Below are 14,330 nucleotides of genomic sequence, written 5' to 3'. Positions count from 1 at the left end.
ACAGCAGTAGTTTGAGTAGATACTTTAAGGCTAAAGAGAAAAAGAACTACACACTAACACTGCACTCTAGTTGGTGACTTCTTTTCTCACAGTGGTGTGGATTTAAAATTCTGATATTATTTTATGTACATACTATGGTCAAACAAAATTTTAAATGTAGAGCCAAATTTCTTACAGTTAGAGAAAAAAGTTACAAATAAACAAAGGGGTAAATGCTAGAATAAATCCTATGGTGCTAGATTGGAGTCAGGTAGCGGGATGAACTTATTTTTCAAATTTTACTGTATAAACCAATAGACCTGTACATTTCCTAGCCATGTCCTCTGAGGGGGACTAGAAACAATGACACTCCAGTAGTAACAAGCACACCTAGCACCCAGATCTTGGCCTCTAAATACCATTCTCCAATAAAAGGAGCCAGGGATTCAAGTTCCAGGGCTAGGGCAGGAAAAATACATGACCTTGGAGCATCATCTGTGATCATAAAGGAAGAAAGTGCTAAAAAAAAGGTGGGGGGCAAATCGAAAGGATGTAGGGGTGAGCTCTGTGGGAATAAGAATTGTGGTCACTCACTGAACTCTGCTACGGGAAAAGCAGGAAAAGCAACAGTGGTGACACACGAGGTATTTGACAACTCTCGCTCTGAGATATTATCCTCCACAAATACAATACAGAATCTATTCTGTAGTCCAGCTCACATCTATGTGGCCACATTTTGCCAAACTAATATTAGAACACATGGCATATCAACTTAGCAGAATTTCCTTAATTGATACTTTATTAGAATACCCAGGCTACATGGTCACCGGACTATTTGTGGGAAACAGGGACCAGCCTTGAGTTTCCCACAATAAATTGATGGTTCAACTAGGGTAGGAGAACAATAGGAACCAGCATACCAATTAAAAAGTGTTAACAAAACCTTCTGTACTAGCTAGGGAATTCCTGTACATACACTCATAAAAGAATTCAGGTGAAAAAAATTGACTTAAAAATATTAAGACTAATATGAAGCAGACCTGTCCACATCCAAGCGAGTTAAGTTAGTTTGAGATTAAAGAAAATGACTTTGCAAGAGCTGAGCAAAGGGATTAAAATAAAGCAATAAAAAGGATATAGGAGTCAACTTAAAAGAGCTGTAGCAATGGCCAAAGTTGTAACAATTAGAGCAACTAAATATATAAGATAGCAATGAACTGTAACCCAAAGAACAAGATAAAAATCTATGAGTCCACACTTATATAAATACATTATTTAACAGAATGAGGAAAGGAGAGGGAGAGAATTTTTAGGAAAGAATTTCTCTGTGGCGAGGGCTGTGGGTGCAAATGCCCAGATGCGAGCACACAGGAGAAAATCATTAAAACACCACTGTAATAGTTGCTACAGGTAAGCTCCAGTGATGAATGCTTAAGTTATTGGGGGTGAGTAAGGAGAAACAGAATGTTTGTATAACCTCAAAGTATTTCCCCCAAAATATTTACTAAATATTGTGATGGTTTTAACATATTTCCACAAATCTTTGACACTCCTCTCTTCAGAAGGTGCAGCTTAGATTTCCTCTCCTTGAATGTACACTACACTTGTGACTTGCTTTTAAAGAATGGAGTGTGGAAAGGTAGAAATGTAACTTTTCAAAGGTGAGCATAGCTGATACCACCTTAATCCAATGATCAAGGTTAATATCATCACTAATAAGATACATTAATATCATGAACCCCAAATATGGTGCAATAAGGACTCAGCATTTTTGTGTTTTTTTTTCCTCCCAACTATTCATAACCTTAGTTATTCATAAGAAAACATCATACAGGCCCAAACAAAATACCTGGTCAGTACTCTTCAAAAATCGTAAGGAAATAAAAAACAGGAAAAGGCCAAGAAACTTTTACAGACTGCAATAGACTAAGGGGCCCTGACAATACATGCAAAGTCATATCTCAGATTGAATCCTGGAATAAAAAAGGACATTAGTGGAAAAACTGGAAAAATCTAAACCAAGTCTATAGTTTGGCTGATAATACTATATCAACATTAATTTCTTAGTTTTGATCATTGTACCATGATTGTGTAGGATGGTAACATCAGAGCTGCTGAGCGAAGGATATATGGGACCCTCTGTATTTGCATTTATTCTATAAGGCTAAAGTTATTTCAAATAGAATGTTAAAATGAAAAAGGCAACTGATTGCTTAAAACAAAAATAAGAACAATGTACTCTGGAGTTTTGAATACAGAGAGAGGTAAAATACATGACAACAGTAGCACGAAGGATAGAAAGGAATAAATGGAATGATAATCTAAGTTTACATTATACATAAAGTTGTATAATAGCAATTCAAGGCCGATGGTGCAAGATAAGGACGCATATTACAATACTTAGAGTATTTCCTGAAAAAAAGGGGAAAAAGTAAGGGTAAAAAAAGAAGAGAGGAGATAAAATGGAATACTAAAAAAATACTCAATGACCTCTAAAACAGGAAATAAAGGGGGAATGAAGAAAAGACGGAACAAATGCAAAGCAAGTAGCAAAATGTAGATTTAACCGTATTAGGACTTAGAGTAAATAAAAATGAGTTACGCACTGCAAACTTAAAAATTATCAAACTGGATAAAAAATAAGACTTCACCATATCCTGTTCATAAAAATTTCACAATGATACACACAGTTTGATACAGTGACAGATAATTTAAAAAGAAAAGGGTGGGAAAAGATAGACCATGGAAATACTAGGTATAAGAAAACTGGTATGGTTTTATCAAAAGCAAAAAAAGTAACCTTCAAGAAAAGAAAAATGTAGTAAATGTAGCAGGTTAAATCCCTCTGGAATTTACATGAATATAGTACATGAATATTCATAGCAGCAGCATTATTCATAATAACCAAAATGTGGAAATTATCCAAATGTCCACCAACTAATAAATGGATAAACAAAAAATTGTTTCCCTTCATCTCATTTACTTTTATTATTTATTGCTAGGATATAGAAATAGAATTAATTTTTGTATATAGAGCTTATAACCTGTAATCTTGCTGAACTTGTTATTTGTTCTAATAAAATGTGTGGAGGTTTTTCCTTGCAACACCAGCTGGGAGTCCTTACAATTCGACTCAATTCTAACACTATCTACCTGGAGCTAGTGTCAGATCCCACAGGTTAAAGGCTCGGTCTCACAGGACGGCTCCCACCCTACTTCAGATGCCTCTCACAGGTAGTAGGTCTGCAGGGGACCCACAAATTATGTCCAACTTGGCTACAAATCAGAGGCTCCCGCAACCCACTCCTCAGATTTAATTAATTTGTTAGAGCAGTTCACAGAACTCAGGGAGGCAGTTATGTTTATCAGTTTAGTATAAAAGGATATTATCAAGACTGCAGATAAATATCCAGATGGAAGAGAGGCACAGGGCTGGGTGGGAGGGAGGGGGCACAGAGCTTCCATGCCTTCTCTGGGCATGCCACTCTGCCAGCACTTCCACATGTTCACCAACCTGGAAGCTCTCTGAACCCTGTACTTTGGGGATTTTATGGAAGCTTCATCACATAGGCATGTAAGATGCATTTTGGATCTGGTTTCTCTCTGGAGAATGGGAGATGGGGCTGGAAATTCCAAGCTTCTAATCATGGCTTGGTCTTTCCAGTGACTAGCCCTCATCCAGGAGCCCACCCAGAGTCACCTCATTAGAATAAAAGACACTCCTATTATCCAGGAAATTACAGGAGATTCAGAAGCTCTGTGCCAGGAATTGGAAGCAGAGACCAATACATATATTCTATTATTTCAAACTAGGATTTTTCCATTTTACCTAGGCTATCTAATCTGCTAGTATACTATTACCCATACTATCTTTTATATTTCTTTTTATTTTTGTAAGGTCAGACCCACTACCTGATTTCAAGACTTACTATAAAACTATAGTTATGAAGATGTCTTCGGACACAGAAAGCACTCACCATAAAAAGAAAAAAAATGAGTAAATTAGATACAATCACACTAAAATTTTCTGCTCACCAAAAATACACCATTAAGAAAATGAAAAGGCAAAGCCAATACTGGATGAAATATTTGCAGTAAGTATATATGACAAATGACTTGTTTTTAGATATATAAACAACTCTTATAGGTCAATAATAAAAAGACAACCCAATTTAGAAAAACATGAGACTTAGACTGTCCACAAAGAAAATAAACAATGGCCCAGGAGCACACAAAGTTCTCCACATCATTAGCCACCAGGTAAGTGTGAATTTAAATATACCATTATATTTAAAGATGAATTTAAAGATACCCTTTCATACCTACTAGTCTATATAGAATTAAGAAAGAGATGAAACAATGTAGGTAAGGACATAGCGTAACTGGAATTCTCATACAAGAGTTTAAAATGGTACCACTTCCCTGAAAAACCGGCAGTTTCTTATAAAGTTAGATGTACACATATCTAATTACCCAGCAAGTCCTCTCTAGGTATTTACTGTAACAAAAATGAAAGCCTTGTGCAGGAATGTTCACTGTGGCTTATTCAGAGTAGCTGAAAGTCTGGCAACAATCCAAATGTTCATCTCTGTGAGAATGGATTAAAAAAATAATTGTAGTTTATTCATTTAATGTTACTATTCAGCAATAAAAATTAACAAACTATGAACAACACTGAGGAACGTTAAGACACTATATTGAATGAAATAAACTGGACACAAAAAAATTCATATTGTATGTTTCCAAAAATCTAAGCTGTGGGGATAGAAATCAGAAAGGTGCGTGTCTCTGCTGTGTTGCTGAGGTGGGGGCCAACTGCAAAGGGCCTGAAGGACATGGTTTATAATCGGTTTGCTTGTTCATTACACAAGGGTATATGCATGTCAAAACTCACCAAAAGATACACTAAAATCTGTGCATGTAATTATATGCAAATTAAGCTTCAAAAATATATTGAATAAGACGTCGGATGGGAGTGATTTACGTTTTCTTCCAGGAGGCTTGGGTTGAGGTTAGTGTTGCCAACAGAAGCTCAGTCTATACGAATGGCTGTTCACATGCCCAGGAATCCAGCCTTGGGTGCAGTAAGAGCAGAGGTGCACCACCCCTCTGAGCCCCTCCCAGCCAGGCCTACAGCAGCCTGGTAGTTCCACAAGCCCGCAGCACACTAGATTGGCAGAGTGTCTCCAAGTACCTTCTTGTTATAAATCCTGACACCAGCGTACCCATTGGAGAAGTAAATTTCAAACACACACCAATTCTAAACTATGCAGAAACTAATGCTTATTAACACTGAGAAGTAGGATTGAATAGGGAGGAAAGAACACAAGGTAAGTGTGGATAAAGTGAAGGTTCCTATGGCCAGGATTCGCACCTGGTCCTGGTCAGCTTGCTCACTACACACATGTGGGCAATATGTCATTATTGACTCTATATAAAGAGTTCCACCCAGTGCTCTGGGCTGCATGGCTGCAGGAGAACAGAGACAAGACAGAAGCGTGGCAGTGCCGAGGACAGAGACTGAGATGGCTGCGGGGGCAGAGAGGCCCAGAGGCAGAGACAGGCTTGCTGCATGCAAACTCGCTTTGAGTGGATAGGATTCTAGTGATTGACCTGCCACCGTGGGAATAACGTTGGGTATAAACCCTTTCACCCCAAGAACATTCCACTGTCATTTCTTTGGTCATATTGAATCCATAGTGAACTTATCCGGGGCTAAAACCCACTGGCAAGACATTAAGGTTCCAAAGTCTGGAGTTATATTCCCAGTCTGTGACTTAGGCACATCCCTGATTCTCTGATCTTCAGAATGCAGTGATGAAATACCACCCAGGCTCCAGACCTTGAGGAGAAATCACTGAGAGGCACGGATGCAAGCCTGCGGTAAAACGTAAAACATGAAGCTGCACGTGAACTGGCAGTGCTCTTACTGCTAGTTTAGTCAGTAGCCTGACTCTTACCTCTGCCCCACATATGTGAACCCCTTGACCTATTTTTGAAAACTTTACTATAAATTAGAATCTTTATCACAGGTAGAGAAATTTTAACTATTCAAGTCTGTTTCTTTTAGAAACTCTAGAGAAATATTGGTTCCAGTCTTCTAAAATTCTCTGTGGATCCTATCCATCTGGATATAGAGACAATCAAGATTAGGACATAACTTTCCACCTGAGCATCAGATTTTAATCACAGACTCTTTCCTGCTTGCAGTTAGAAAATGAAGCCCCTGCCTACCTCTCTTCTCACTCCTCATTAATGCCAGGACCTTATACTCACCATGAGAGAGCAAACCCTGAGAGCCATCTCACCTGCTGGCAAAGGTCAGGGCCCAGGCTGTGGCCAGGTGAGGCATCAGCCGCGGGGTCTGTGTTCCATGTGCAATGATCTCAACCTCCTCCTTGGCTTCGGGTGCAAACTGCCTCCAGCTAGAGAGAATCAGGGAGACACAATTTGTACTGAAATCCAGCAGGCAACTTCATTTCCAGGGCTTAAAGTGCCACACAGCTGTTAGCCTTTCAAATACTTTGCAATACAGAATGCCTGAGTCTCCTAAAATGCGTTTAAGATGATATCAACAGTTTCTGAACATAGTCTGACAGAAAGCTTTTTAGCCCTTCTGGAAATTAACCTTCCCACCATGGAATATTTTTTCAGCAGTATGTCTAGCATACAGGGTAATTTTTACTTCTTAACATTTACGTGGCATTTTATAGTTCCATGCGCCCCACGATCATCAATTAGTCAGCCTTACTAGGTTTAGGACATAATTAATAGGAAGGGAGAAATATCCTAGGACATATTTCAAGAGGACATTCTCAACCAGGAGGCAGGCTACCCCTGGTGCGAGTTCCTGTCAGATCACAGGGGGCCATTACTTTCAGCCCACCTAAATCCCCCCGCTGTTCTCCACCTCCTGCCTTATACCGGGTGCCCTGTGGACAGCTACTGCTCTGAGCTTGCTCCGCGGCAGCTGTGTCGGGCTGAACGGAGGCCTTTCAGAGCAGTTTATAAATTGGCGTGGGACTGTCCCCAGAGGCAACAACCACCTCTGGACTAATGTTACAGAGCCCCACAGTTGCTGATGGCACAGAACCTGGCCTCTCAGAGGTTACCGCTCTGCCCCATGATGATCACCAACCCTGGGCTTGGCAGCCTGCTGTCTTTGCACATCTCTGACCTTCATGTTGACTTCTGAGAGAACATTTCACACACACAGGCGTGCACACACACACATACACACACACACACACATATACAAGCACACACACACAGGTACAGACAGCACCATGCTATCAGACAGGCAAGACAAACCACATTTCAGATGCCGGTGAAATGAGGATATCTATCTATAAATCACTCAAGAGAAAGGAAACAGCAATTTTTTAAAATTTTATATTTGATAGACTTTCTTAAGCACAATCTGATGCCTTAATATCCCGTTTATTTGTAATTAAAAGAAGGGCACCATGATTTTTAGTGCATAAGGTGTCTAGAATTTATAACCTGGCCCTGTCATATGGGTGGGAGGTGGTGAGGACATACTTCACAGAGAGCGCACACAGGGCAGCAGCTGCTTTCGAGCACTGTCAATGCAGGCTTGTCTTCTGTGAGCACACACTTCCCTAGGCTAACTACTGCACAGATGGTTGTCCAAGGAGCACTCCCCTACCCACCCTCTGTCTATGCCCTCCGTCCAACCCAGCATATGTCCAACTCCAGCAGGGCACAGTGCCAAACAAGGCCTGACAGTCTGTAAAGAAAACGCCCTCTCAGCTTCTGCTGGATCCTTTTGAAACCAATAAAAAAAAATCGCAGATCCAATAACAGCATCATCATTATGTCAGGTCATTTTACCAACTCCATTTGTCCCCACCCTCTTGCCTTTCATTTCTAAATGCAGTGATTATACTGTAATTTTCTCTATGGTCACTGTGACTAAAATCTTGGTCTGCTGAAACCAGACATGGCCACACACGGCCCACTCCTCTGGGGTACATTTGCACACCAGCTCTGTGCCCGCACCACACTAGGCATCCGCCGGGGTCAGGAAGGATCAAGCCCAGCCTCTGAGCTCACAGCCAGGGACACAGAGAGAATCATACCATGTGCCGAGGGTGGGAGAGCCCCGGGCATGACCCCTGCCCACCCCTCCCTGTCAACCACCATTATTTCCTTGTGCACTGCTAGAGCATCACTGCAGGAAGCTTCACCACGACAGCGACAGCAAAAGAAGCCACTGACCACAGCACCTTTTAGTTTTTGTTTTGCTGAAAAGTAATTACAATGAGATACAATTTTTAACAGCACCCCATCAAATTTTCTGGGTTTTTTTATGTGAAGTCTTTCTCTTGGCCCCACCCAGAGCAGACACTCAAGATTTGCTGACTGAAAGAAAGAATGAATGAACTTTTCCAGTGAGGAAATGCCAATGACGCCCAGTAGAGTGGCTCATTTAGGACCTCACAGAGGTCCCTGGTTGCCAGAGCTGACCTCTGCCCTGGTGTACCTCGGTTTCCCGATTTAGGCACACCTTATAATCAGTCCCATTTCCTCTTTGATCTTCACAGTTCAACTGCGGTGACGACTGCATAGCAGAAAGAGGCCACCATGGGTCATGCGGCAGGCCTCAGAATGCATTTCCTTGTGCTTGGTAAGGGGACAAGTTTAGTTAATGCACTGATGACTCACCAGGGGAATTTCATAAAACTCAGGGGTTTTCATAAGAATCTGAATTTCCAGCCTTTCTTGAAACCTAGACAGGCCTGGCAACTCTGGACCCCATTCTTATGAGGTGGCCCACTGGAGCTCCTCCATTTAGGGCACAACGGTCTCCTGAGGGCCCCAAAGCCCTTTCTGGGAGACACTAACCCAGGCCCCAGGAGGCCCTGACGTTTCAACCCCTGCCACAGTGGATTTATTTACTTCAACCAGAGTAAATCATCATCAGCATGCTAACTTGTTAATTAAGCTCAGATTATGATAGACAGCCAAGCATAGGCCTTCGGAAGGAGCCTAGAACTCATGAGGACTCCTAGGGGACAGACAGTGCTGGTGGCTCATACAGCATGAAATTCAGTGGCCTCTGCCTGCCATCCAACAGCCTACTTCGGCCCTACTTGAGTGCCCAACCATTTGGCCTGCTAAGCTGCATCCCAGGCCTCTGTCCAGGCAAAGCTCTCTGCCTGCGGCCAACCTCACCCCCTAGGTGCTACATGCCACTCTTTTGGTGGCCAGCCAAATGCCCTCTCCTGCCCTTGAGACTTCCTCCCCTCCTCAACATGCTCCTTCAAAAACCAAACCAAGCTGAACAAAGCAGAAAGCGGCTGCTTCTCAGAGCATTTCACCCATCAGTCCTCCCACACGGGAGGTCATCTCCCTTCCCAGCTGGTGCCCGTGCACCTGTACTAACCACATGCTCTGCTGTGTTAACTCTGGGGCGCTGCTGACCCAGGAGGGCCCTGCCCCTCCTACGACCGGCCGATTCCTGGAGGCTGCAAAACACTACTGCTCTGTGAACACAGGCAGAGCCAACCTACGCAAGCCTGTGCAAGCCGACAGACACAGAGCCCACACCCCCAGCCACCTTGTTTATCCACTTCTCTTTCTCTGGGCCACTATTCCCCAGCTCTGATCTCCACAGGACCAGCAGCAGCTCAATGCCCCAGAACCTTCAGAAAAATTATTTAAACTAGCCAATCCTAAAGCTGCTTACCCAGCCTCACCCAGTTCTGTCCACAGAAACCATGATGAAGCTCTTGTCCAGGCTTCTCCATGCTCCCTCTGCCTCCTGCCCGACCCCAGTGCTTCCCCATGTGCTCCTTCCTCTAAGAACTGGGCAGAGCATCTTTTCAATGGTGGTCATCTGCTGGTCTGCAGGCCTCACCATACTGAACAATAATATGTTTTAAAACAGCACCAGTGGCCAGACTCGCAGCTCCCTAAGGGCAGGCCTATTCCGTCTTGATGAGCCCCACCTTCCTGGGTCTGAGTGCTTGGGAAGGAGTGAAGGCAGGTGACAGACACATGTCCTGCCGTCCCTCTGCAGCTCCACACCCACCCCTCCATGTCTCCTTGGAACGTTTGCTTGTTTACTAGATGCTCTGACAAAAGCCTGGCTGGTAGACCCCAGAGTGCTGAGTGAGAGCTGCCAGGCACTTAGCAGGACACAAAAACAGTGAGGAACCCACCCTGCCCTGTGTGCAGCAGCCCGCCCACTCTGGTTTACTGCTGGTTTGGTTTGGTCTTTGTGTTTTTGCTGGGGACCAGAAGGAAACAAACGAGTGGGCAGGGAGCAGGCAGCACCCGCACTCTTTCCTTCCCTCTCTCTGGCCCGACACATGGACAGTCCCCAAAACACTGAGCCAGGGGCTCCCGCTGGCTTCTTACCTGTCAGACATGTTCCTTGGCTTCTCCAGGGGAAAAGTGACACTAAAGGCTAGTGACCCTTCTCCTACCCAGAGATGCAGCCAGAGGTCATCCCTGTGACTGCCACCATCAGCCCCCAACTGGTAAACGGGCCCCAACAGAAGCCGCAGAGAGAGGAGCCTCAGGCCTCAGACCTTGGGCTGGGGCAGAACCTCCCACCCTCTTATTTATGCTCCCTAGTAGCCACACTGAGGGTTGTGATGGTCCAGGCCTATCCACTGGTTGCCAGCATCCTGGCAGGCTGCCCTGAACATGGCTCATAAGGCTGTAATCCCTGCAGCTGGCCAGCAATTACTGCCTGCCAGACATTTATACTATTCCATTTTATGATCTATATGGACATAATATTCTTCCTGTCTTTTTCCTCCACTGGGTTACTATTTTTCTTTAAAAACACATGCAAGGGCTATATTTTTCTCTGTAAACAGAATTTTCATTTCAGTGCCGAGACAGCCCTCAAAGTCACTGAGCTCCAGTTTCTCATGGTCTTTAAAAACAGAAGGGGATGCATGTGCACACAACAATATCCATGTGAAAATAAAGCCATGGCTCTGAGGGTGCTGTGAATGATGCCACTTAAAATTATAGATTTGAAACGCTATTTCTGGATTCCAGCAACTCATGAGGAAGAGAGGAAACATTTATTTCGGGTTGTTTTATTTCATTCCCACTCAATTTTGAACACGGCTGCTTAAAGCAACATTCATGGCAAGTGACATGGCTATTAATCACTAACGCAGCTACTGCACGCGCCGACCCTTGGGAGGCCGTGCTGCCCGCCTTCCCAGCCTCCCTCTGGTCTCTTCTCCCAAAGGAGGGCAGTGACCTACTAAAAAGATAATTGCTTCGCATGTTTCCTGCTCGGCAGCATCATTGCATCAGTCTACTCTGAATGACATCCAGTCACATCAGATGAAGGAAAGGAGCTTGGTGGCTGGGCCTCGCCCTTGACCCTGAGATTTCTTGGGGTCAAACTGGTTCCCGGGATCTGTGTGCTAGATGGAGGGCAGGCTGTCAGGATGCCGATCTCTGCAGAGAAAAGCTGAGCAAACTCCTTAGTCCAGGCCACATTTCCTCATTAATAACTCGGCCACAGACAGGATGCAAGGACCTGCACTGCACCCCATTCCCACTGGCCCCCAGTAGAGACCCTCCAACGTCTCAGAGAGCCCACAGCCCATCTGTTCCTGTTTCTCCCCTTCTCTGGGATGCTCCTGGACATAGAAACCCAGAGGGAAAATATGTTACAAAGTCAGATATTTTCATATCACTGGTTGGACCTGGCAGATTTGGTTCAGCTGGCCAGCCAGGATATAAAAACCTGGCTTATTATTATCAAGCAAAGTGTGCGATAGACACCCTGACCCCCACCTCAAGACTCACCACACCTGACCCCAACCAAGCCCACTCTGGGGTCAAACTTGAGATCATGGAAGAGGCGAGACTGCACACAACTCTTGTTATTTTCTTTTTAAGCTGAACATACAATAGTTTGCCTTTGAGCTCTGACAAAGCAATCCCACATGGAAAATATGAGGTCCTGCATGTTACATCACCATATTTTAGCTGTCATTCTCCAAATGGGCAACTTTAAATTCATCAGTAGAAGAAATGGAAAGCAGGAATGTGTGTGTGCATGTATGTGTGAGAGAGAGAGAGATTACAGGTAAATGAATCTTTAACAGTAGCCTTGGTTAGATTGAATGTGCAAAATAACCCCAAGGAAGCACTTCAAAGTGCCTTTCAGATCCTGCAGAAAACCCAACAAATAATTTTTGCACCTTCCAAACACCTTTCTTTCTCCTGACCCTCAATAATCTATCAGTCCAAACACCACCAAATAGAATAGATGGTCCTCAATGGTTGTGACAGGGACAATGGCAAAGGCAGTTTTTAAACATGAGAATATTTTAGATACAGAGTGTAATGAGTGTAATGAGCGTGCTTTGTTTTCAGGTTCAAAAAGTCTATGTAGAGAGCAGGGACAGCCACCCTAAATCCGCAGACACTAGGGACCATGTTCTCTCAGTCAGAGAGTGCAGAGAGAAAGAGCCTCTGCAAAGGTCACACCAGATCAAAACCCCTGGACCATAAAGGCCCTTCCCAGCAGGAAACACGTGGGTCCAAAGTCACGGCCAGTGTCTGCTGGGGACTGACATTCTGCTGTCCAAGCTGCAGACTGTCTCCCCGCCCACTAGCTCTGGAATAGCAGTGCTGAAGGAGCAGGCTGCAGGGCCACACGGCATGGGAAGTGGTCTACTTCCTCCCCCTCTGTGGATGGGTGACCCCAGTGGAGCCCCAGAAACCCTTCAGACAGGGGACAACACAAAGCAAAGTAAACGTGCATCACTGTCCCATATTTCCACTGAGTGGGCTTCTGGCCAACGTTATAATCCTGAGTTAGGACCATTGTAACCCTGACCATGAAGGAGCAGTAGAAAGCCAGGCCTGGGTTACCTTGACTCTAAAGGCTAGCCAATGCCAGGTTCTGTCTGAGGGTTCAGCTATATAAACACAGCGGACCTGGCCCAGTACAATATGGCTCAAAGCCCTTTGCAATAAACACCAGCAAACCTGGCCACCACTCTGCTGAGTTTGCTCTTACCCTCTTCTGATGCCTCATGCTACCCAGAGGAGGCCACCCTGGGACCAACTCAGCATCGTATCACCCCAGGCAGGCAGAGGGAAGGCAGGAACTAGTGGTTAAAACCCAGGCTTGAATCAGACAAACCTGGTTTGCAGACATACTCTGACATATGCCATGTTATCCTAGGCAAGTTACACAAACTTGCTGAGCCTTGAGTACTCAACCATAAGAAGGCTGACAGTGACAGTGAGGATTAAGTGAGATATTATTGCCCATAAGTGTTTAGCACCATGCCTGCACACAGTAGGTGCTCAAGGCATGGCAGGTATCATCATCACAGTCATTACCATTATCCTGAGTCCCTAGGATTATCCTCTATTCTACTCAGACTTGATCTAGAAAACTTATTTAAAACTTTTCCAAAAGAAGCACTCTTTTTTTCCTTGATGCAAACAAAGCACTGATGTATTCTGCATCACTAAAACTTTTATAAAAAGAGTTTCAGAAAAGTCTCTTCCACCCAGCTTTAAATTAAAGATAATAAAATTGCTGACATAAAAGAAAACAAACCGTCCTTTGATATGTTGGAAAAATTGTGCGTGTGTATGGGTATGCATGTTTGTGCATGCATGCATGTGTGCATGTGTGTGTACTGGAAAGCATATGAAGCTTTCTAAAAGCAGCTGTCCTCTTTATGTACCCAAGAACACCAGCTGATTTTCTTTTTCCCACATTCCAGGAAAAAAAAGGGTGGACAAAATAAAGTTAGAGAAGGTGTGTGGCCAGAGCTTTCCAGCAATCATGTTGCCATAGAAGCAGCAGGTTCTCTCCAAAGTCAATCAGCCTACCCTAGAGAGGAATGCAAATGTTATTCAGATGGTTCCCACCAAGGGAAATTAATTCACTTTTCAGAATTACAACCTTAGCATTAGCTATGAGTGACATGGTAGTTAATGTTAGTTGTCAGAACTGTGATTCCTTGAGATTTTTCTTTAAAAAAAATCATATCCTAATGAATGCAAAACAAAATTACAATCGTGGGAAATGTGGAGCCATAAATTACAGCTGAGACTGACTGCCTGGGGTAGGCTAATGATTTCACTGTTGAATTATTTTCATATTTAAAAAAATTATATATAGAAAGAGAATTCTTCCATCATCAATACCACTGAAGAGATAATGCAGAAGCCCCCAGCACGTCTGCCATTACAGTGTGGAAGTAAGAGGGACAACCCCTTTGAGAGCCAGCCCTCCTCTCTTCTTCCTTGTCCATTCCATGCTCGTGCAGTGTCTGTGCATCCTGCCTGAATGCTTTGTCCCTAAGTTTGGGAGTAAGACA

At 43.8% G+C, this 14,330-nt stretch overlaps 1 protein-coding gene across 3 annotated transcripts in view; it reads right to left on the bottom strand.

The window, feature by feature from the left end:
* ACOXL (acyl-CoA oxidase like) overlaps positions 1-14,330 on the bottom strand; it is a 240,691-nt gene that overhangs the window by 37,922 nt on the left and 188,439 nt on the right. For 2 of the 3 annotated variants that reach the window (XM_073240802.1, XM_073240805.1), the window contains exons 8-9: positions 6,288-6,404; positions 2,954-4,567 (exon numbers count right to left, since the gene is read on the bottom strand). In XM_073240802.1, coding sequence (XP_073096903.1) covers positions 4,522-4,567; positions 6,288-6,404 — 163 coding nt within the window. In that variant the 3' untranslated portion in view covers positions 2,954-4,521. Of the gene's footprint in view, positions 1-2,953; positions 4,568-6,287; positions 6,405-14,330 lie in introns of those variants that run through there. The other variant, XM_073240806.1, reaches the window with a different exon arrangement.

Source organism: Manis javanica, chromosome 1 (assembly GCF_040802235.1).
Source record: "Manis javanica isolate MJ-LG chromosome 1, MJ_LKY, whole genome shotgun sequence".
Classification (NCBI taxonomy): Eukaryota; Metazoa; Chordata; class Mammalia; order Pholidota; family Manidae; genus Manis; species Manis javanica.
The sequence above is the reverse complement of the archived record's forward strand: the minus strand, read 5'-3'. Positions and strand labels throughout refer to the sequence as shown.